Source organism: Natator depressus, chromosome 20 (assembly GCF_965152275.1).
Source record: "Natator depressus isolate rNatDep1 chromosome 20, rNatDep2.hap1, whole genome shotgun sequence".
In the NCBI taxonomy this organism is placed as follows: Eukaryota; Metazoa; Chordata; order Testudines; family Cheloniidae; genus Natator; species Natator depressus.
Window position 1 is genome coordinate 25,100,408 of NC_134253.1, and position 24,021 is coordinate 25,124,428.

General features: G+C 63.1%; 1 protein-coding gene across 1 annotated transcript; it reads left to right on the top strand.

Moving 5' to 3' along the window:
• The first annotated feature begins 3,103 nt into the window (after positions 1 to 3,103).
• ZSWIM4 (zinc finger SWIM-type containing 4) lies at positions 3,104 to 23,641 on the top strand. Its single transcript, XM_074934913.1, is given in 18 exon segments — positions 3,104 to 3,196; positions 3,199 to 3,264; positions 3,267 to 3,308; positions 3,310 to 3,361; positions 3,364 to 3,536; positions 6,978 to 7,179; positions 15,786 to 16,142; positions 16,476 to 16,624; positions 17,014 to 17,164; positions 17,428 to 17,607; positions 17,944 to 18,258; positions 18,562 to 18,699; positions 19,184 to 19,447; positions 19,696 to 19,831; positions 20,280 to 20,437; positions 21,359 to 21,522; positions 21,983 to 22,064; positions 22,487 to 23,641. Coding segments are annotated over 18 exon segments (3,597 nt in total). The 3' UTR covers positions 23,362 to 23,641.
• Positions 23,642 to 24,021: the final 380 nt, after the last annotated feature.

Here is a 24,021-nt window from a genome sequence, read left to right on the forward strand (position 1 = left end):
CTTCCTGTAAAATGGGGCTAATGTTACCACCCACTGCTTTGCAGGATTGTGAGGCTCCATTCATAATGAGATTCCCCAAGAGAGCTGGGGACACACCAAGGTACTCTCATTATTGCACTTTGGGGAGAGCTGCCATTGGAATGAAGGGTGCCTGGATCCCTTCTTGGCATCCCGGCAGAGATTGCCAGCTGCGTCACTGCAGGAGCACACCCCTGGCTCTTAGAATGGGAGAGAACATGCAACAGCTACTACTCACATCTGAATCAGGCCTGGGTTTCCAACTCATTCTGGAGCACACACCTTAGTTGCATCTGCACTGCAATAAATTAATAACAATCACTAGTTCCGATCTACCGCTTTTCATCAGCAGCTCTCAAAGCACTTTACAAAGGAGGTCGGTATCATTATCCCCATTTTACAGAGGGGGAAACTGAGGCACAGAAAGGCAAAGTGACTTGCCCAACATCACCCAGTAGCAGAGCTAGGAATAAAACGCTGGTCTCCCAAGTCCCTGTCCAGTTCTTTATCCACTAGACCACATGGCTCTGAAGAGAAACCAAGTTGCCTTTTAATCATTTTTTGGGGGGCAGGGGGGAAGAGAGGAGTCAGTGGGACAATCACATCATAGCCATTGTTCCCTTTATGCAAGTACCTGCTTGTCCAAGAAAGGCACTGACGCTTCGAACTCCTACCTTGAATCTAGGCTGCACTGTGGTTTCTTAACAGGCTCAGACCCAACAAGCACTGGGATTTGAAACAAGTTTTAGCAAGAACTCCTTTGAACAGGGTTCCTGATTATCTGGCTTCTGACTGGGTCTTAGAAATGCAAAATGAGATGTTTAATACAATGCAGAACTGTATTGCAGTTGGCTACTCTCCTGCAAGCAATCATTAATCATCATTAAGGAATCCAAGTCTGAACTGAAGCCATCACATAGGGTGTCAGAGTTCCACACTCATCACTTGTCCTGTTCATTCAGGAGCACCACGCAAGTGCAGGAAGCCAGAGCACGGGACCAGGAGACTTGGGTTCTATTCTTAGCTCTGACCTTGAGTAAATCACACCTCCTCTGTACCTCAGTTTCCCCATCTACAAAAGGCGATAATGATACTGGCCTTCTCTACAAAGCAGGAAGATCTGATGAGAAGCCAGTTATTATTATATCAGTGATCCCTATCTTCTAACTTTCCCTACCTCCCCTGGTAAGGTATGGAAAGGGTGGGATAACCAACACCTATACCCAACGGAACCCCCAATTGTTACCCCCACCAACGAGCGTGGTGTGGAACTGGCCATTTGTACCCTCTCTCCAGGAAGAGGCAGAGCTCAGGTGTCTTGTGGGTGGCGTGCTGCCTTCTTTCCAGTGGTTTGCTAGGGTGGCCCTGAAGGATCACTCCGCTTTAACCCCTCAGTTCCTGAGTCGATTCCGGCAGAGGATGAAGCCGGTGGTAGCCGAGAACAGGTGGAACAGCTGGAGAGCCAGGGGAGACAGGGGCAGGAGGGGCGGGGGGGTAGCAGAGCAGGCTGAGGGAGGCCTGGGGAGCTTTGATCTCTCAGCTACTTCTGGTGTGACCCTGGAGTCGCACCCTGGCGGTAAAGAATTAATAGATGATCTGGGTGCAGGAACTCACCCCGAGTCCAAACACTGTGCAGGGGGATGGGTAAGTCCAGCGTGCAGCCAGCCTCTCTGGTGGCCCGTGCAGTGATGGTTGATAACGCTGGATGAGCCGAGGGAGCCCAGCCTGGTGGGGCCCAGCTGCGTCTTGGGCTGAGGCTGCTGTGGTGCCAGGTACCATTCCAGATAATAGCCGTGAAAGGTCCCCAAAGGCGCTTCAAATGCTGTATGCTCAGGGCTACTGAAATGCAGCCACCTCTGGGGAGGGGGGTGACAGCGGATAGTAGCAGAGAAAGGGAGGGACACTTGGGCAAACCTCTGCTCTTAGGGATGCTGTCCTGCCTCATTGATTAGCATCCCTCCCTCTTTTGCCTTCATGGGCTCTGGATATTATCCATCCCTCCCCCACCCCCAAGTCCCATAAAATTAACCGGAGCCCTTTATAAACAGCAGCCTTTTGGGTCCTTCCACAGGGGAAGGAGATTTGCATACATCACACTGGTTTGCATGGGATGGGAGACAGATGGGAACATGCAACCCTGGGGTGGGTACATGGTCCTGGGTGGAACCTGCACATGGAGTGGGTGATCTGCTTGCAGCAGGAGGAATAGGGGAGGTGTTGGAGCTGGAAGTGGGAACTGCAGCAAAAGGAGGATTCCTGGGCCGAGGGATCTCCTAGTCTGGAAGAGGAAGGGGGAGGAGAAAGAGCCAGGGGGATGTCGATGGTGTGGGACATGCAGGAGTTGGAGCTGAGGGGTCCCTGGGCTGGGAGACGTGGGGGGGGGGAAGAGCTGGGGGTCCCTGGCTGGGAGACACGGGGGGGGAGAGCTGGGGGGGTCCCTGGGCTGGGAGACGCGGGGCGGGGCAGAACTGGGGGAGGGGTCCCTCGAAGGGACTGAGAGACGAACGGGGAAGAGCTGGGGGTGGGGGTCCCTGATTGGGAGACGCAGTGGGGGAGAGCTGGGGGTGGGGGTCCCTGGCTAGGAGACGCAGTGGGGGAGGAGAGCTGGGGGGGTCCCTGGGCTGGGAGACGCAGGGGGGGCAGAGATGGGGGGGTCCTTCGAAGGGACTGAGAGATGAAGGGGGAAGAGCTGGGGGTGGGTGTCCCTGGGCTGGGAGACGCAGGGGGGGAGGAGAGCTGGGGGGGTCCCTGGAAGGGACTGAGAGATGAAGGGGGAGGAGCCGGGGGGGGTACCTGGGCGGGGAGGGGGAGGAGCCTGCGTCCTAGGCCGGAACCCACCGCAACATCCCGGTTGCTATATTGTTGCCATTTCCAGCCTCTTTCGAATGTTGTGAATGAAGGCTCAGCAGCCACACCCACCTTCCCCATATATGGGCAAAGCCTCCCGGTCCCGCGCTCCCTGATTGGTGAACCTCTCGCCCTGATTGACGGCTCTCCCCAGACTTCCCACGTGGGGGAGGGGGCCCAGCCACTGATTGACAGAGGAGTCAACCATTGGCAAGCGGGGGCTTCCTCCCGGCGGCCAATGGGGGTCGGGCAGGGGGCGGGGAAGCCGGGGATCAAGCTGCCGTCGAGCTCATTGTTGTGGAGCGTCTTAAAGGAGCCGCATCGCGGGGCCGGCCTGGAGGCAGCGGCGGGGGATCTGCGCAGCGAGAGCGGCCCGGGCCCGAGGAGACTCCCCCCCGCTCCAGGGCGGAACCCGCCGAGCTCCGGACCCGGCGGGCGGGGCCCCGGCGAGGCCCCCGGGCGAGCCCGGGCATCGAGCCCGAGCGCTGGGCCGCGGGGAGCCCGAGCCCATGGAGCACCCGGCCGCCAAGCGGCGCTGCGGCCCCCCCGGCGGCGGGGGGCGGCCCGAGGGGCCCGGACTCGGGGCCGCCGCGGAGGGCGGCGGCGGCCGGGCCGAGACGCTGCTGGATCTCAGCGCCAAGCGGGTGGCGGAGACGTGGGCCTTCGAGCAGGTGAGGGGGGCCGGCCCCGGCGGGGATCCCCGGCCCTCCTGGGGGGAGCCCCGGGGGTGTCCCCCCCCCGTGTCCTCCCTCCTGGGGGAGAGCCCCGGGGGTGTCCCCCTGACGGCTCTTCTGGGGGTACCCTCGTGTCTGCCCGTTTTTCTATCCCTTATCCCCCCACCACCCACCCACACTTCTGCCTTCAGCTCCCCCCCCCGCCCCGGGTTCTGAGGGCTGCCCCTATAACCCCACTGGGGCATTTCCCCCAATCTCTTCCCTTGGGGTGGCCCCACCTCATCCTCTTCCCCAGCCCCCGGTCCCTTTTGAGAACCCCCCCACCGCCCCTGTGGGATGCTCCTACAACAGGTGTCAGCAACCCACCTTCTGACCTTCTCGCCCCCCACGGCCTCTGAGCCAGGATCAGGCCCCGCACCCCACCGGCTGAGCGGCCTCTTGCTGCCCACTCCTCCTCCCCTGCCCCGTGGCAGGTGCCTGCCTGCGGGCAGGGTGACACTGGCTGGGGTCAGAGGAAGTGGTTACTCACGCCCGGGCCAGACCAGCCCTCTGTAAATTGCTGGGTGGCTCTTTGACCTCCTTTTGGGGTGACAGGCAATCCCGGCTCAGCCCCCTCCTCCGGGTTCCCCAGCTTGGCTGCCCCAGCGGGGAGCACTGGTGGGGAGGGGGGTGTTCGGTTATTGGGGAGGATGGAAGCTGAGCAAAGGGGAATTTCAGGGGTTGTCTCCGGGACGGGAGGCAATGAGCCAGGAGGCCCCTGCCCGCCCTAGATTCCTGTCTTCAAGCTGGGTACCAGGGAAATCTGTGCTGAGAGCCAGAGCTGGGAGCAGGCGGGCACCCGCCTCGTTGCTTGGGACTTTAAAAACTAGTCCGGGCAAAACCCCGGAGACGTGACCCCCGGAGGGAGCCTTGACAAACAGCTGTGCAGCAGGGTGGGGAGCAGACTTGTCTCCCCATCTCACTGCTTATCTGTACGTGAGCCTGACTCCCCCTACCCTCCAAACCAGTATTTAAACCCCCCTGTCCCCTGAGAATCCAGGCTACTGGGACAATCCTCTCCCAGGGAAGGGATTTGGTTTCAAGTCAGGCTGGGAAACTTGTCAGACGGGAGTCTCCTGTCATGACACCCCTCCCCGAGAGGAATGAACCCTTCCCCGCTAGCCCCCACCACCAGGGCATGCTGAGCCTTTGCGCTCTGGAACAGGTGAGAGAGGTGGCTTTAGAAAGGGCAGCTTCCTTCCATCCAAGGATCAGGCCCCGAGACGCATTTGGCAGGGGGCTGATAGGACCAGTTAAAAATGCAGGCTGCTCAGCCCTCAGCTGTGTTCTTGGTTTTACTCTTCTGCGCGAGATGGGCTGAGCTGAGGGCCGGGTGTAAAGGCCCACAAGGGTGTGAGATTTTGCCCTGCAGAGAATTGGTCCCTCTGACCCTTAGGTCATCCATGCTTGACCTAGCTGTCATGTCATGCCCTTCCCCATTGCTGGATGCGGGGCTGGGGGTGGCCCCTGGCTGGTTGCGGAGGTAGAGAGAGATCCTGGTGTCGGAGAATATCAGCATTGGGACATCCCTGGACAGGAGCAATCCTCTAGTGGCAGATGGTGCCCTAGTCATTTTTTTGACTCCAAGGGTCCAGCTGCAAATGAAGAGTCCACACCTGACTGCGAGATCCTAAATGTGCCTCTTGCCCCGGACCATGGGGGCCCACCCAGCTTGGGGTCTGCGTGCTGAGGGAGAGGAACGTGGTTCGTGCACAAGCTGAGAGCTGGGGTCAATTCCTTGTTCTGCCACAGACGCCCCTTGCCGGGAGCAAGTCCCATTGTTGCTCCATGCCTCAGTTTCCCCTCTGTCCCTTGGGGGTGATAGCTCTGCCCTGTCTCACAGGGGAGGTGTGAGGATAAATACAGTAAAGATTGCTAGGCCCTCACATACAATAGACTCTTCCTCTCTCCCCCCCCCCCCAGGGTATATTTCACACCTTGCGTATCCGTGCTGGTGTCTAATGAATCTGTCAGGGCTCTTGTCTGTTGGCCAGGCAGCTCCCCAGTTCTGTAAAGTGGTTTATTTTTAAGTTGCAAGCACTTTCTTGTTCAAGTCTCTGCTTCTTAACACTGGCTGGCTCCTTGTTTGCAGGGCTGCTCAGCTGAATCCAGGCCCCTGCTGCCCCCCCCTCCCCCCCGCCCAGTCACTGATCCTCCGCTTTGAGGGGGTTGACAGAGGAAAACATGCAAACCAGGGCAGCCTGTTTTTTTCTGTGGTAAAACTGACAGTGGCTTTTTTCTTTTTCTCTTTGCTCTGAGCCCCTGCGTCATGGAGACCTAAATCTGCCCTTTTAGAACATTGTCTGTCATTAGTTTCTGACCCCCTGACATTTCCTTGGTGGGGGGGGAATAGACTGTGGGTGTCCTTGAAAATAACACACTGTGGGGCTTTAGTGTAATGGAGTAGCCCTGCCTTCCAGTTAACGGACGGAGGGCTGGTCGCAAGGAGCCCTGATCCTGCACCCCTCGCTGGGGGATCTCCCAGGGGCTTTGCCTGATGAAGGCAACAGGCCCACCATGAGAAATGAGCTCATCACGGGGGCAGGGTGTTGAGTCTAGGGGCTTGCGAACATGCTGGACCCAGCCTCCCCCATGTGACCTCAGGCAAGTTGCTGCCCCTCTCTGCGGTTCTGTTTTCCTCCTCTGTGAAGTGTGGGGGGGCGGGCATGATCCTTCCCTTGTGTCTCTGTTCCGTTGTGTGGGGCAGGCCTTCGGCCTGGGGCTGTGCAGCACCGGGCGTGGTGGGGCACTGGCGTCAGCCCGGCTATGAGAACAATGGTCAGGTTTGAAAATCTCACCGAGGGGAAACTGATGGTTCATTGCCGTTTTATTCCCTGGCCTGGTGTCTCTCTGGGGCCTGGGTTCTTGTCATGGTCCTTGCTCCGTTCCCCTTTGAGTCTTCCAAGCCAGCAGAGCCCCGGTGGCTGTTTTAGCCAGCGGCCGCTGGGTCGGGCTTGTAGTGATGGAGAGCATTACACAGGATCTATGAGTCTTCCCCTGCTCTAGCCACTAGATCCCGCTTCCCTCCTGCCATGCTTAGGGGAGAACGCTTCAGAGATCCCCCACATGCCCCTCGCTCTGGAGGGGTCTGTGCTCGGGGGGGGGGGGGGGGGTCTAGAAGCAGCGGCTGATCTGCCTCCCTGCTCCACCAAACCGGCTTCCCGGTGGGGGGAGCATCTCTCAGCCTTGGCTCCCAGGTGCAGGCTCATCCTAGCCAGCGGCCAGGGATGGCCCAGTGACTGGAGCATCCCTGCTGCTCCGGTGGCACTTGGAAGATGTTGGCCTATAAGTTTCCACCGGCCTTTGTCCGCCCAGGTGAGGAAGAGCTGGAGTCGCTGGCTGAGCCCCGGTGGGTGACTGATGCCGTGTCCCTTCCTCCCCGGCCCCCGTGTGCTGCAGGTGGAGGAGCGATTCTCCCGCGTCCCGGAGCCTGTGCAGAAGCGCATCGTGTTCTGGTCCTTCCCACGCAGCGAGCGCGAGATCTGCATGTACTCGTCCCTCGGCTGCCACCCCCCTGAAGGCGAGCGCGACTCCCGGGTGCCCTTCAACCGCGGCCTGCACCTGCTGCAATCTGGGGCTGTCGACCGGGTGCTGCAAGTGGGTGAGTGTCGCCTGCTGGGGGCAGGGCAGGGTGGGGGCCGGGGCAGAGGGCAGTTGGGGCTGGCGAAAGCTGCTGCATAGGTAGATCCTCACTGGGAGGGCATCTGCAGGGAGCCCCTACGCTCGCCCTGCCACTCGGTCCCTCTGCTGAGCCTGCCCCAGAGAGAGGGATTGGCACAGGATTGGGACCCGAGTTCTACTACCGTCACTGCGTCTCTCAGGGCCTCAGTTTCCCCAGATCTAAAACAGGGTCTGATCCTTCCTCTGTCTTCTCTATTTAGCTGTCGCTCTGTGTTTGTGCAGCCCCTGCTAGCTGGAGGGGGAGGATCTGTGTGGTGCCAGGCATGAGGGGGTCTGGATCATGGTTGGGGGCGCACCTGTGCGGCATCTGGCATGACAGGGGGCCCCATGTGGCACCCAGAACCACAGGGACCCCCATGTCGGGGGTGTCTGTGCAGCACCCATCACAGGCCTGTAATTGTGATCAAGGATTGTGCGTGCCTGTGCGCAGCGCCTGGTACGACAGGGACCCCAATCAGTCAGGGGTGGGGGAGGAACGGGGACTCCAGGGGCTGGTCTCTGCTGGGGTTTGTGACCTGGACGATTGCTGCCCTAAGAACCGGGCGAAGTCTCAGCTGCTGAGATGGGATGGGCCCACACCCGGGGATCCAGTCCTTTAACCCGGGCAGTATTGCTCTCTCGGTCCCGTTCCCCAGGGCTCGGTCCCGTTCCCCAGGGCTCGGTCCCGTTCCCCAGGGCTCGGTCCCGTTCCCCAGGGCTCGGTCCCGTTCCCCAGGGCTCGGTCCCGTCCGGCTTGAAACATCCCAAGCCCTTTGCCGTCCCAACCCTAGCACCTTCATGTCAGCACCGGCCAGGTCCCTGGGAGAAGCCCCATGTCCTGGCCTCATCCGCCCTGCTGTGGACCGGCCACTCCCTGTCTCTAGTGTGGCATCAGGTTGTCCTCCTGGGCCTGTGAACGGCAGGCCGCTTAGCCCAAAACACATGCTTTGCCTTTCTCTGAGTTCTCTCCCCATCCGACTCTATCCCGCCCCCCAAGGGCTGTTCCAGGCCCTTCAGGAGAAACTGTAGGCAGCTGGGGAGGGGATGGGGGGGTGCCTGTGTGTCTGAGCTAGCAACTCCTCAACCAACTTCCAGGGCTTCCCGTCCCCTTCTCATTTCGGCAACAAAAGTCTGTTTGTCTTTTTTCAATGTGGTTCCATTTGGGGCTGGTGTGGTGTGAAATCTGGTTCTTCTCCCCCACCTTGGTGGAAAGTCTGATCCCCTTCACCCCAGTGGGGAAAATCACTCCAAATGTTTCCCCTTGCCCCAGGGGAAATTGTCTGGGAATAAACTCTCAGAGCTGGATGAGGGCACCCGCAGCATGGCTTTGCTTTGTGTGTATTGAGAATCAGACGCTCCTGTGGGATTTTTCTGGGGGTGGGTTTGAAATTTGCTCCTCACTGAATCTCAGAGGGTCTGAAAGTGCTCAACAGAGTCCCATTGTTGTAGAAGTGGATGCCCTCTGGGGCTCCTGCAGAGAGAGACCCCACGGACATAAGGCTCTCTGTCTTGCGCTGACGTCTGCTAGCAGCTCCGGCCGCGTCTCTCTGGGGGATTGCGTGCCACGAGGCTGCAAGCTTTCGCCCCCATGCTTGTTGTCCCCAGTAGTAACTCCAGGGAGCGAGGACACAGCAGCATCTCCAGCACCCAGCTTTGCAAATTCCGCTCCCAGGAAGGTGTTGGGTCTGGCACCTGCGTGGCTATTTCATGCCAGCAATCCTCTGTTGGGGAAAGGCCCAGGCAGACCTGGGAATTAAGGCCTTGTGAGCCTGTACGTGCAGCTGCGTGGAAGGAGCCAGCTCCAGGTGGCGCTCCCGATACTGCTTTGTATTAGGGCCCAATTGTGTGTCCAGTGTCCCTGAGCTACTAATGGAAAGGCCAGTTTATTTGGTCGGTGTCGTACATGTGGGAATGCAGTGTGGAAGGTGCTGAATGGGGTGGCAGTGTGACCTCGTGGCTAGAGCACTGGACCGGGACGCAGGAGTTCTGGGTTCTGTTCCCAGCTCTGCCATTGGCCTGCTGTATAACAATGGGCAAGTCAGGTCCTGTCTCCATGCCTCAGTTTCCCCATATGTAAAATGGGGCTAATAATTCCGACCTTGTTCGTGAAGTGCTTTGTGATGTGCCGCTGAGAGTTGCTAAGCTGGGGGTTTGTTGTTCACACGCTGTAGAAACACAGGCCAATGCAGCCACCTTGGCAGAGGACCCATTTCCAGTCCCCTGGTTGCGATTTTGAGTGTAGACCGGTCCTAGCCATGTCTCTGGGCTGTGCTCCAGCCCAGGTCTGCTCAGGGACACTTAGAGATGGGGCCTGCCTGTGTGCTATTACAGAGCTGTGTCCGGAAAGCCATGTGGAGCCAGTTACTTGCATGCAGCTGGACCTGCAGGGCCACATGGCCTTGATTCCCAGCTCTTCTGACCTGCCCGTGCCTGCATTCAAGACAGGATTGCTGATGTGAAGTAGCCAGGTGGGTGCCGGACCCAGCACCTTCCCCGCTAGCGGAATTTGCAAAGCTGGGGCCGGCTCCATCCTGCCTGTCTGAGATGCTGCTGTCCTCGTAATGCAGAGTTACTGCTGGGGCCAGTGGGGTGGCTTAAGCTCATGTGTTCTTGGTGTAAAAGATCAGGGCGAGAAAGCGTCACCCAGATCTGTTAGCAGATGTCTGAGCTGAAGAGCGTTTGGCTGTGGGGACTCTGTCTTGCAGCACCAGATCAAGGGGATGTTGGTGAAATGAAAAGGCATCTTCTTCAAACTGCTCAAAGGAAAGGCTTTGTGTGACCATTGCATTAGCCTGCGGAACCCACAGCCACTGGATGGCCTCAGGGCTGAGAATCTAGCAAGGGTCTGAGGGATTGGACGTTTTACGTGGTTAACAACGACAGCCGCAGTTAGTGCTAGCAGCCATCTAGGAAGGGATGGATAACTTCTTTCTTCAGAGCCGAAGCCAAGCCCTGACTGTTGTCTACACTACAGCCTAAGCCTGGGGTCTGGCTCTCGGCATTGGGCCCAGCACACCTCAGTCTGACTCTGGTCAGGCACCAGACCTTGGTCCTGGGACCCTGCAGCGGGGGGTCTCAGCCCAAGTCCTGCTGTGACGCCGGTCCAAGCCCTGTCGTTTCGCAGTGTGGACACAGGGCAAGGTGCAGATCCAAGGCAGAAGATCGGCGCAGAGCGGAGTGTCAGCACGGCTGTGACACCCGGGTCCAGCCGTTGTAAACCCAGGCTTACGCTGCAGTGTGGAACCAGCGTCCCTGAGCCTGGGTCCTCCAGCTTAGTGGGCGGTGGAGACACGCCCTTGGGGAGACCTCATGCAGGGGGCGGGTTATCCCTCGGGGGCTGCTGCGGGGTTGGTGCACTGTCCCCGGAAGCACAGGGACGTGCGGAGCTGGGTCTCCGCTCCGGGCAGGCAGTCCCTGTGCCCCTCTCGTTCCAGCGCCGAAGGGCTGAGCAGCAACGTTGACGAGTTTGAAATCAGCTGCCTCAAGATCCTGGCCCTTTGCCGCCTGAGCAGGCTGGTGACGCCCCGGGGAGCACAGGGTCCCAGGCCAGACACCCTGGTGCCTGCCCTCCTGCGTGGTTCCTCGTGCCGCTTGGTTAGAAACCCGCCCGCTCTCGGGCCAGAAAGGGCCAGGGCTGGCGCAGCCGCCAGACCCCTCGGGCGCTTGTCCCCGGGGCGATAAACGCAGGCCTGGTTTGGGGTGGTGCCAGGTGCTCGTGGAAGTGCGAAGGTGGCTATGGAGCAAAGGGGTGAGCGGCTCCCCCCTGGGGCTGGGAGGGGAAAGGTGGCCAATTTCCGAGGGGGGCTGTGGGCAGGAGCACCGGGGAGGGGTTGTATGTGCGGGGGCGGGGATGGAGGACTAGCCTCAGTCGGCTGCTTGTCCCCAGCCCCTCTGCCCCAGAGCTCCTTTGGGCACTGGGGATTTCTGGGCGTGCTGTCCTGGGGCGTGGGGGAGCAGCCCCGGGGTGCTCACCTCATGTGAGTGGAGTGGGCAGGACCCACGGGGTGAAAACCAGGACTCAGCTTGTTCCACTCCCCTGCTCCAAGCCGGAGGCAGGGCAGCTTCGAGTGCACCTGGAGCCGAGATGCGACTCCCACTGCTGATTTGATGCAGTGTCTGGAGTAGAACCAGAGGCAGCTTGGCCCAGGCACCAAGCTGGGAGTCAGGACGCCGGGGTTCTTTTCCTGGCTTTGCCATATGAGCTTGGGCACGTCCCTGCCCCGTGCCTCAGTTTCCCTAATAGTGCTTGCTGAAATCAGCCTGGTTGTAGCTCAGTTTGGCTGGCCCCTACAGCCAGGGCTGTGTATTTATAACCCCCTTTGTGCTCTCCTCCTCCCTGAGATCTCAGAGCAAGGGCCGTGGCTTTTACAGGGTTTGTAACACAATCCAGTGTCCTGGGTCACAGGCTCTGGGGGAGTGAGACATTTAATGGAGTTTCCGTATTCAGGCTGGAAGCTTGTCGGGTCTGTTTGTGTATTTCGCCTCTAAGGACCCCACAATCTAAATCTCACCTGCCCCTGAGATGCAGCCACTTCTGGGGTGGCGCCCAGCAGCGCTGCTCAACAGGTCAGGATGGGAGGGGGAAGAGGGTCATACTAAAACGCACTAGAGTGGCCACCGCAGTGCAGCTGCCTGTCCGAATCCATCCCGAACGCTGGGTTCATGCTGCCCTCGTCGAGGAAGGAACTTTATTAACGGGTGCTTGCTGGTGGAGCCGAGGACTCTGAGGACCAGTGAGGGATTGTTGAACAGCTCTAGAAAGTTTAGCATTTATTCATATAATGGCAATGGTTAGAGGACCTTGGCCAAGCTGCAGCTGCCTCTGGGGTGGAATGCAGGGGCTGTTTGTACAGGGATCCCTCACCCAGCACTGAAATGCAGCCACCGTTGGGGTGGGGTGCAGCAGCTGGGTACAAGCCACACCGCTGTTTAAGACAGGAAGTGAAGAATCCTGCATTCCAGTGAAGGTTATAATCTTGTTCCCCACTGTGGATTTTGGTTCTCTGTCCCAGTGCTAGGGATCCCTGGGGTTCTGGGTGCTGCAACTCCCCCCCCCCCCCCCCACGCCTTAGAGCTCTCTTAGTGAGAGACGGTCCCTGCCCCACAGAGCTCACGCTCCAGGTAGAGGATTATTATCCCCATACTGTAGATTGGGGGGTGGGGCGGAAACTGAGGCACAGATTGACAGTGACTTGCTGGACAACACCCAGAGTCTGGCAGAGCTGGGAACTGAGTGTGGATCTCCCCAAGCCCATGCCCGTCCTTCCAAGCTGGCCACGCGGGACCCCAGCCCAGGACTTTGGGTGGTGTCTCCCTTTCTCTGTGGGAAGTCGGGGGGTGGGGTGAAGTGCCTGGATTTCTCTCTGGCCTGGGGGGTGACGGGGCCCCTCTGGGTTGTGGGGACTCCAGCTGGGCTGAAGCACTGTGCCCGGGCGGTAACTGTCTGTTTTACTCCCTGCAGTCTCAGTCAGAGGAGGGTGGCCTGGGTGGCTGCTGTGTCTCTGACCCCGTCCAGGCAGGCCCCAGCTGGAGCGCGGCCCCGTTCCCGGCACCCACAGTCTCTTCCTCTTTCTATTTCTAGCCCCTCCCGCGTGTGCCACTGGCTCCGGTCCAGCCTGCGGCGTGCGGTGACGTGAGCCGGCAGCCACGGGTTCCACCCCGAGCTGTGCCACCGTGAGTCACCGCCTGGCCCCGGGCCAGTCTCGGTCAGACGTCAGCATCTGCCACCCATGCTGGGCTGTGGCACAGCCGGGGGCGGGGCACTGCTGGCGGACTGGTTCCATCAGGGTGTCTGTCCCCACCTCCCCAATGCCCGTCTCACCCATGTGATTCACCCCCGGTGCTGGGTGTGTGCCAGGCAAGCTGACCTCCCCTGCCCCTTCCTCCGGGCAAGCCGGCTCTCATCAGCCCAGCCTCCCGGGGATTCACCCGCAAACGCCTGCTCCTTCTGGCCGGGGGGAGGGGCTGCAGGTGACCCGGGGGCGGGGGGGAAAGAGGGCTTTTAATGACTTGAAACTGCGAAAGGGCTCCTGCCAAAAGTGGAAACCGGTACTACGGAGGAGCACAAAACAGCCCAGGCCAGTGGGGACAAACGGAGAATGGCTAAGGCACAAAACGAGTTGCCCCTGGCGGGGGACACAAGCCGCAATACCAAGCAATTCCTTAAATGTGACAGGAGCAAGAGAAAGGGGAAGGGAAGAGCCGGGCCACTACTCAGCGGGGCCGCAGAGCTCATAACTGACGACCTCACGAGGGCTGAGGTGTTTAATGCCTGATTTGCTTCAGTCATCACCTCAGCGGTTAATGGCGACCGGGTCCTCGGCACCGGTGATACTAACAGGAAGGGGGAAGAACCGGTGCTAGGAGACGGAGATGAGTTAGCTGCATGCACGGCGGCAGGCCTGGGGAACTCACCCTAGGTACTGATGGAGCTGGCCACAGCAAGCTCAGACCCATCCGCAATTGTCTTGGAGAACTCCTGGGGGATGGGGGGAGGGCCCAGAGGACCAGAGCCGGGCAACCGTGTTTTTAAGAAGGGGAAGGAAGAGGCCTGGGAGCTATAGACCAGTCAGCCTGACCCTGGTACTGGACAGACCGTGCCAAGCCAACCCAATGTCCTCGTTTGACTGCGTTCCTGGCCTGGGGGGCGTGGGCAGTAGACGTGATGTATCTTGATTTTAGGCAGGCTTTTGATGCAGTCCCACATGGCACTCTCATGAGCGGACTAGGGGTGCGTGGTCTAGATGGAATTACGATAAGGTGGGTGCACGGCTGCTTGAATGACTGTACTCCGAATAGTTACCCGGGTTTGCCCTCCAACGCGGAGGACAGATCCGGTGGGGTCCTGCAGGGCTGAGCCCTGGGTCCGGCACCGTTCGCTGTGTTCGTTAATGACTCGGATGATGGAGGGGATGCAGATGGCGCCGAGCTGCGAGGGGCTGGCCCCGCTTTGGAGGCAGGATTAGAATTCAGGACGACCGCGACAGATCAGAGAATTGGTCTGAAATCCGCAAGAGAAGCGCAAACTCCCGCGCTGAGGAAGGGAAACGCAAAGGCCCAGATACAGAACGGGGACCGGGCCGTCACTAGGGGTGTGCGGGGCCTGGGACGTAGGCGCACTGTTTCTAATCTGCCAGGGGGTGCTCCCTGCCCCTCCCCCAGGCTCTGCCTGGGCCCCGCCCCCAATCAACCCCTTCCCCCCAAGGCCCTGCCCCTACCCCGGCTCTTCCCCCAAGTGCTCTGAGCCCTCACTCCTGTCCCCTCCCTGCGGCAGGAAACGGCTGATCTGTGGGAGGCGCTGGGCAGGGCCTGCTGGTGGGGGAGGATCTGGTAGGGGGGCTCCTCTTCGCGCCCCCCCCCCCCGCCCGTCTGCCGCTCGCCTCACCTTCCCGCCCGCCTCCTCACGGTTTTATAGAAGCCCAGGGCCCCCCAGAGCATGGGGCCCAGGGCAGTCGCCCCACTTCGCCGAACTCAAGGGATGGCTCTGAAGGGGGAATAAGTGGCTTGGCCGCGGTGCTGCCGAAAGGGGCCTGGGGTGACAGTGGGTCACAAATTGAATATGGGCCGACAATGGGATGCGGTCGCACAGAAGCGAGGTGCAGAGGCAGGCCGGGGGGTGTCAGGCCGGGGGGTGTCAGGCCCGGGAGGTCGGTGCTGGGCTCCACTCGGCCGGCTCCGGGGGCCGTTGTGGAGGGAAGACGCGGGGAAGTCAGGGAGAGTCCGGAGGCGAGTGTTGGTCTGCGAGGACAGGGGATAACATCGGGCACGGGGGAATTGCCGGTGTGGATTTGTCACGTGCCCTGGCGCTCCTGGCCTCCCGCAGGCTGGAAACTCGGTCAGCCAGAGGACAGGGATGGATTGTTCTCCGTGGCTGCTGGAGGCAGGACAAGAAGCCCTTGGCTTCCTCTGCAGCAGGGCAGATTTCGGCTGGATATTAGGGGAACCGTCTAACTCTCGGGGCAGGGCAGCTCCGGTCCAGGTGTCCACGGTGGGCTGTAGGATTCCCGACACTGGAGTGTTTAAGAGCTGGTCGAGGTTTTCTTGGCCCTGCCTCGGCACAGGGGGCTGGAGGTGGTGACCTCGCGAGGCACCTTCCCGACTGACCTGGTGATTCTGTGACCGAGAAGCTGAGGGGGAAGCCCGGGGCCAACTCCCTGGCAGCGGGATCTGGACTCTGGCAGCACCTGAAGGCCCCAATCTCCGCTGAGGTCTCTGTTGGGCCAAGCGCTGCACAGATTCCCCACGCCTGCTCCACCGCCCAGGATCAGGGCCCCCTGTTGGGCCAGGTCCTGCGCAGGCTCTGACCGAGATCAGGGGCCCCATTGCACCGGGTGCTGCCCAGACACACGGGGAGAGATGGTCCCTCCCCCAGAGAGCTCCCAGGCTCCATAGGCAATGGGCAGGAGGGGTCTAGTGGTTAGAGCAGGGGGCTGGGAGCCAGGACTCCTGGGCTCTACCCCAGCTCTGGGAGGGGGGTGGGGGCTAGTGGCTGGAGCAGGGGGGCTGCCTCCCCCTCCCCGCAGCAACCCTGTCCCCTCCTATCCCCAGGCTTCCACCTGAGTGGGAATGTCACGGAGCCGGCCAGCCCCAGCGAGCCGGAGCGGAGCTTCCACGTCTCCATCAGCTTTGACCGGTGCAAGATCACGTCGGTGAGCTGCGCCTGCGGCAGCCGGGACATCTTCTACTGCGCCCACGTGGTGGCGCTGTCGCTCTGCCGCATCCGCAACGCCCGGCAGGTGGAACTGCGTCTGCCCATCTCCGAGACCCTCTCCCAGATGAACCGCGACCAGCTGCAGAAGTTCGTGCAGTACCTGATCAGCGCCCACCACACCGAGGTGCTGCCCACCGCCCAGCGGCTAGCCGACGAGATCCTCCTGCTGGGCTCCGAGATCAACCGCGTGCACGGTACGGGGGGCACCTCCCATTGGCTACGGAGCGGGGGGACCTGTGGGGGGGTCGCTCTCGGCCCTGGGATCCGCCTCCCATTGGCTACAGAGTGGGGGGACCAGTGGGGGGGTCGCTCTCGGCCCTGGGATCCGCATCCCATTGGCTATGGAGTGGGGGGACCCATGGGTGGCTGTGGAATCTGGGATCTGCCTCCTGATTGGGAGCAGAGCAGGGGCCTCTGTCACTCCCTCCCCCACCCCGTTGCCCAAGAAGGGAGGTGGAGTCCCAGGGGTGGGGTTCTGCCCTGCTGACTCTGTCTCCCTCCCCCCCCCCCCCGTTCTCCCCCGCCAGGCGCCCCAGACCCCACGGCTGGCGCCGGCATCGAGGACGCCAATTGCTGGCACCTGGACGAGGAGCAGATCCAGGAGCAGGTCAGGCAGCTCCTGTCCAACGGCGGCTACTACGGGGCCAGCAAGCAGCTGCAGTCCATGTTCAACAAGGTAACTCCTGCCCCCGCCAAGGGCTCCCCAGCCTCAGCAGGACCACAACCGCCCTGCCCCCTGGCCTGGCCTGTGTCCCTTCCCTTCCGCCCCCCACGTTGGGGTCCTGCCCCCCCCATGGCTTCCCCCAGAACAGGGGTCCCTGCTGATCACTCCGCCCCCGTGCCCTGTCCCACCTCAGCCCCTTGGCCGGAGCTGGCGCAGACCCCTCTTCCTGTGCCTGGGGGGGGGCGTGTTGCCGCCTGCCCCCTTTTGCCCTGCAGTGTGGGGGTCTCTGCTGGAGCTGGGGGGGAGCAACCCTGGGCTGGAGGCCTCCTGGGCTCCCCCCCCATCTGCCTTGGGCTGCAGCGGTCGCCAGCCCCCCCCTGAGTCGCGCCCCCCCTCCCCAGGTGCGCGAGATGCTGCGGATGCGGGACTCCAACGGCGCCCGCATGCTGATCCTGATGACGGAGCAGTTCCTGGAGGACCCGCGCCTGGCCCTGTGGAGGCAGCAGGGAGCCGGCATGACGGACAAGTGCCGGCAGCTCTGGGACGAGCTGGGTAAGGAGGGAGCCTCTTAGACTAGCACCTCCCAGGCTAATCTGCCGGCGCCCCTCACTCCCGACCCGCAGCCCCTGCTGTCCCAGCCCTGGGCCCCCCACCTCTGCCGGCGCCCCTCGCTCCCGACCCGCAGCCCCCTGCCAGCCCAGCCCTGGGCCCCCCCACCTCTGCCGGCGCCCCTCGCTCCCGACCCGCAGCACCTGCAGCCTGGGTGAACTTTCGGTTTGCCTGGCGCCTGCATCACCCCGTTCTCCCCGCTGCAGGGGCCCTGTGGGTATGTGTGGTCCTGAACCCCCATTGCAAGCCGGAGGAGCGCGCCCTGTGGCTGGCACTGCTGAAGAAGTGGAACAAGCTGGACGTCTGCCCCTTGGAGGAGGGCAACTATTCCTTCGATGTGCCTGGAGCCACCGTGGCCCTGCAGCCCCCCTCGATCCCCAGTGCAGGTACTGGGGGGGGGGAACAGAATGGGGGCCCCAGGGAGGGGACAGGAGCGGGAACTCGGAGCAGAGACATAAGGGATAGGCTGGAGGGACCCTTGGGCAGGGATGGATGGAGCTGGGAGCAGTTCCCCGTTCCCTGGACCCCAAGGCAGCGTGGGGAGGGTTTGCTCCCCATGGCTCAGATCTCGGCGCTCCCTACAGGGGAAAGGCCCCGAGCCCCATTCCCCCCACCTCGCCAGCCAGGCCCCTGCCCTGGGGCTGGATGGGAGCTGGTGCCCCCCAGAGGGGCCAGGCCCTGGGTCTTGCTGCCCTGCCCTGAGTCCAGCTTTTCCCCGGCAGCGGCTGCCCGCCAGACCGTTTTCGGCCGCGCCATCAAGGCCGGGGAGCTGCGCTGGGGCGACTGCCACCTGCAGAAGATCCTCAGCAGCGAGGGCTACGGCCTGGGCATGAAGACGGGGGGCGACAAGCTCTGCTTCGACCCCCAGGGCCGCCCGCTCTGGCTGGGCGACCCCTTCCCCACAGCCTGCGCCCGCGTGGACGCCCTGCGCTCCCACGGCTACCCCCGAGAGGCCCTGCGCCTGGCCACCGCCCTCGGCACCACCATGCGCCTGCAACGGCGCCACCAGCTGGAGAGCTACGAGCAGCAGAAGAAAGGTGGGGGAGGGGTCCTGGGGGGCAGGACGCCTGGGTTCTATTCCCAGTCCTGGGGGGGGCGGGGGAGGGGAAGGTCTAGTGGGTGGAGCCAGCTGGAAGCCAGGACGCCTGGGTTCCTCGCTCCGCTCACGGAAGCAGGAGGGGGACCTGCCAGCGCCAGCCGGGGGGCTCCCTGACTCAGATGTGGAGGAGCAGGGGGCTCTGGGCCGGGAGGGGCCCCGTGCAGCGAGCGTGGCCAGTCTCAGCTGGCGGGGGGGGGGGGAGGAGCCAGTGTCTCACGGGCCCTCCCCACCCACCCCGCAGAGATATTGCACAAAGGCAGCACGTCCATCACCAACCTGGAGGGCTGGGTGGGCCACCCCCTGGACCCCATCGGCTGCCTGTGTCGGACCCTCCTGGAGCCCTGCCGCATGGACCACGAGGGGCTGTCACTCTGTCCAGGTATGGGGGGGGGATGTACCACGCTCTGTGACCAGGGGTGGGTTGCAAGCAGAGATCCTGTCGACCCCCCCCCTTCGGCAATGGGGACCGGTGGGGAGGGGGCAGTACTGGAACAGACTGGGGGGTGGGGGGGGGGTGTCGGCATCGGTGTCTGTACTTCTGGCTCAGTCCAGGGCTCCCCCATCTCCTCCGGCGCGGGGGAGGGGGGGCACGCCGGCCGTGGCTGGCTGGCGCCCCCCCCCCATCTCCTCCGGCGCGGGGGAGGGGGGGCACGCCGGCCGTGGCTGGCTGGCGCCCCCCCCCATCTCCTCCGGCGCGGGGGAGGGGGGGCACGCCGGCCGTGGCTGGCTGGCGCCCCCCCCCATCTCCTCCGGCGCGGGGGAGGGGGGGCACGCCGGCCGTGGCTGGCTGGCGCCCCCCCCATCTCCTCCCGCGCGGGGGAGGGGGGGCACGCCGGCCGTGGCTGACGCCCCCCCCTTTGCAGACGTGGCGGCGGAGGGGAAGAAGAAGGTGCTGTACCAGCACGTGCCCATCCCCTGCAGCCCCGGCTCGGGCGCGTCGTACCTGGCGCTGGCCCTGGAGGTGGCGCTGGGGGGGCTGGGGCAGCAGCGGGCCCTGCCCGAGGGGCTCTACGCCCAGGACAAGGTGGTGCGGAGCGAGGAGCAGCTCATCGCCCTGCTGGACGAGATGGAGCTGGACGAGAGGCTGGTGCAGGTTCTGCGCAAGCAGGCCGCGCTGCTCCTGGCAGGTACCGGGCTGCGTCCCCCCGGGCGGGCGTCCCTCCCTGCTGCGGGGTGGGGGCCCTGTCTCTGCGGCCCGCAAGGAGAGGGGCTCAGCGCCACCTCGGGCGGGGGGGGCAGGCTGCGCTGCGATTGGCTGAGGAGCTCTGTGCCCCCCGGGGTGACACGCCGCCCAGCTGGGCTCTGGGGTTCCGGTGGGGTGGGGGAGGGCGCCCGGCCCGGCCAGCCCCTCACCCTGGCGTCTGTTCCCTGCCAGGCGGCCCGTTCAGCGGCTTCGGGGAGGTGGTGTTCCGGGAGAGCGTGCCCATGCACACCTTCGCTCGCTACCTCTTCGCCGCCCTGCTGCCCCACGACGCCGACCTGGCCTATCGCCTGGCCCTGAGAGCCATGAGGTATGTGCCCACCCGCCGGCCCCGGCATCCGGCTACCTCACCCCCCCCACCCTGCAGCGCAGCCTGGGTACCCCTAGCCGCTCCCCCCCCATGTCACCCAGCTGTGCCGGGAGGGGGCACAGGGATACCTGGTGAGGCTGCATGGGGAGGGGCCGATCCACACCCCCACCCCCCCCCACCAACTGCCATGGAACGAGCTGCTCCCGTGGGGGGTGTGGGGGGGCGATATCCAGTGTATCTCCCCTCCTGTCGCCTTTGGGACCAGGGAGGGGCTGGGACTCCTGGGTTCTCTCCCTGGCTCTGGGAAGGGGGTGGGGTCTAGTGGTTAGAGCTGGGCGGGGGGGGCAGCTGGGAGCCAGGACTCCTGGTTCTTTGCTGGCTATCCTGCTGAGCCTGGGGTCGGGGATGCTGGGACCTCCCCTGACCAGCCCCCTTTTCCCATCCGCAGGCTCCCCGTGCTGGAGACGGTGATGCCGGCCGGGGACATCCTGCACCAGAACCCGCTGGACTCCATGATGGCCAATCGCTTCCCCCGCTGGTTCATCCTGGGCCACCTGGAGACGCGCCAGTGCGAGCTGGCATCGGCCATGCTCACCGCAGCCAAAGGTGAAGCCAGACACTGAAGCATGGGCCTGGGAGCCAGGACTCCTAGGTTCTATTCCCAGCACTGGGAGGGGAGTGGGGCCCTGTGGTTAGAGGGGGGCTGGGAGCCAGGACTCCTGGGTTCTATTCCCAGCACTGGGAGGGGAGTGGGGCCCTGTGGTTAGAGGGGGGCTGGGAGCCAGGACTCCTGGGTTCTGTCCCCAGCTCTGGGAGGGGAGTGGGGCCCTGTGGTTAGAGGGGGGCTGGGAGCCAGGACTCCTGGGTTCTATTCCCAGCACTGGGAGGGGAGTGGGGCCCTGTGGTTAGAGGGGGGCTGGGAGCCAGGACTCCTGGGTTCTGTCCCAGTGCTGGGAAGGGAGTGGGCTCTAATCGTTACAGTGCAGAGGGGTAGAGTTGGGCACTAGGTCTCCTGGGATCTACTCCCTCCTCTGCCACTGACTGAGTGCCCAGGTCAAGTCCCTCACACGGCCCCATGCTGATCCCATGGGAGGACGAAGGGACCGCAGAGCCCTAAGCTTTTGTGATAGACACTTGTTCCTCTGGGCTAGGCAGGGCCCCCGGATCCCCTTCACATGGGAAAGGACGCGAGATCTCAGCCTGGGGCCGGATCAGAGCCGGCGCCCCCTCGAGGGGACAGGCCCCGTGTCCCATTCCCCACCCCCCTGAGCCAGCCAGTCCCCACCCTGGGGCCAGATCAGAGCCGGCGCCCCCTAGAGGGGGAAGTCTTTGTAGCCCCTTCCTGAGGCTCAGAAGCTGGGCCCCTGTGATCGCTGGGCGCTGCGGGCATTAGCCCTGCTGGGAGCCAGGCCCAAGGGGGCTCGAGTCCCCCCCCCCCAGTTCCTAGCCCTGCAGCTTGCAGATCTTCTCCCCCTGGGTGTCCCAGCCACCCCTGGGGCTAATCCCTGCCCCCCATCCCTGGTCTAGGAGACCCCAAGTGGCTACACACGGTCCTGGGGTCCATCCAGCAGAACATCCACTCCCCCGCCCTCCTGTTCAAACTGGCCCAGGATGCCTGTAAGACTGCAACTCCGGCCAGCGCCCCGCCGGACTCCACGCTGCTCAGCATCTCCCTGGAGCTCGGCCTGCAGGTGTGTGGGGCCGAGGGGGGTGGGGGGCCGGCTGCTTCCTGACTGGAGGAGTGCGAAGATCTTGACAGACCCTGTTGCTGCGGTCGCTTGCCCAGCACTGACATGCAGCCACCTCTGGGGTGGGGCACAGCGGCTGCTTAACGGCACACAGTGGGAAGGGGGTGGCATCTAGTGGTTAGAGTAGGGGTGGGCTAGGAGTCAGGACGCCTGGGTTCTGCTCCCAGCTCTACCACAGTTTCACTGTGAGACCTTGGGCCAGTCCCTTCCCCTGTTGTGCCTCAGTTTCCCTTTGTGCCATGACCCCACCCCATGTGCTCTCAGCCCCTCTGGTGAAAGGCTCTGAAAGAGCTATAATCCGAGCGCACGGCAGCTGTAGACGGGTTCCCCGCCGTGGAGGCTCTGTCTTGTGGGGGCCGTGCCCCGGCCACTCTCACGAGCTGTGTCGTCCCCCACCCCACAGGTGATGCGGATGACTCTGAACACCATGACCTGGCGCCGGAGAGAGATGGTGCGCTGGCTGGTGAGCTGTGCCACTGAGATCGGTGAGTGGGCGAGCCGGGGGGGGGGGGGATGGATACCCCACGAATGGCCCTCTGCCCAGCTGACCCCCACCCCTCTGACATGGCACCTGGTGTTCCCAGCTCCTAGCATGAGTCTACCAACCCAGCATGGATGGGAGCCAGGACTCCTGGGTTCTCATCCCAGCCCTGGCAGCGGAGTGGGGTCTAGTGGTGAGACCAGGTGAGGGTAGGGTCCCCGGACTCCTGGGTTCTCATCCCAGCTGGAGTTGGGCAAGTTGCCGTCTCTCTTTTGATGGGGACGATCCCTGCCCGCTGCAGCGTTCGCAGGCTGGGTGGGGGAATTGAGGCCTGTGACCTGAGCTGACCCCCTCCCCTGGGGTCTCGCAGGCTGGGCGGGTGGGCGGAGACCCGTGAGCTGCACTGACCCCGCCCCTGCCCCCCAGGTGTGCAGGCTCTAATGAACATCATGCAGAACTGGTACAGCCTCTTCACCCCCATCGAAGCCACCACCATCGTGGCCGTGACGGGCACCACCCCGGCCACCCTGCTGCGCCTCAACCTGGCCTTCGGGCAGCGGGACGAGCTGTGTGCCCGGGCCCGGGCCGTGGCCCTGCAGTGCGCCATGAAGGACCCGCAGAACTGCTCGCTGCCTGCCCTGACCCTGTGCGAGAAGGACCACGCCGCCTTCGAGGCCGCCTACAAGATCGTGCTGGACTCGGCCGCCACGGCCGGCATGGGCCACTCCCACCTCTTCACCGTGGCCCGGTACATGGAGCACCGGGGGCTCCCCCTCCGTGCCTACAAACTGGCCACCCTGGCCTTCTCCCACCTCAGCATCGCCTTCAACCAGGACACGCACCCGGCCGTCAACGACGTGCTCTGGGCCTGCTCGCTCAGCCACTCGCTGGGCAAGAGCCAGCTCTCGGCCATCGTGCCCCTCATCATCCAGAGCGTGCAGTGCGCCCCCATGCTCTCCGACATCCTGCGTCGCTGGAGCCTGCCCCCCCCCGGCCTGGCCGCCCTCTCGGGCCGCCGCCATGCCGCCAAGCCCCCCGCCGCCCCCGGCCTGGACAAAGCCCCCCTGTGCCAGCTGCTGGAGGCGGCCATCGCCGCCTACGTCAGCACCACCCACTCCCGCCTCACCCACATCAGCCCCCGCCACTACAGCGAGTTCATCGAGTTCCTGTGCAAGGCCCGCGAGACCTTCCTGCTGGCCCCCGACGGGCACCTGCAGTTCGGCCAGTTCCTCGACAACCTCAAACAGACCTACAAGGGCAAGAAGAAACTCATGCTCCTGGTGCGGGAGCGATTTGGCTAGGGGGCGGGGCTACAGGCTGATCCTCCCCCTGCCTTGGGAAAGGAGTGGCTCAGGTGGGGGGGTCTATGGATTCAGCTGGGGAACCCCCACATTGCTGCCCCCTGAGGGTGACAGTTGGTTTGACATAGGGCCCCCCTATCATTCAGTTCAGGGGAGCCCTTGGCCAGGGGCCCCATCTGAACGGGGGACCCTGGGCCAGGACCTGGTCAGTGGGGGGACTCGTTTGAAGGACCCCGTTTCTCTCCAGTGTTCAATTTATATTGGGGGGGGCGGACTCATGGTGGGGTTGTAGGAGTCGCAGATTTCAGTATTACCGCTGGACGGCTGTGGCTACCAGCCGTCTGTCTTGAAGGATCATCTGTGAGAGCCGAGCGGGGGGGTCGGAGCTGGGCAGAAGCGGCTGGGGGTGGGGGCTAGCCTGGGTGTGATGCACAGAATGGGGAGTGGCTGGGGCCCCGGAGCTGGGCTCGGCGGCCGCTGCGAGACGCGTGCGATTTTAGCTAGCACCTTGGTGGCACTGCTGGTTTCCTGCCGCTTTTGAGCCAGGTGGAGGATCCGTAATCCTTGGAAATCAGCCCTGTCTCCACCCCAGCTCTCCCTGAGTCCGCACCATTTTTGTCCATAAATTCCCCCTTGGGAATTTGAACCCGTGACAGCAGA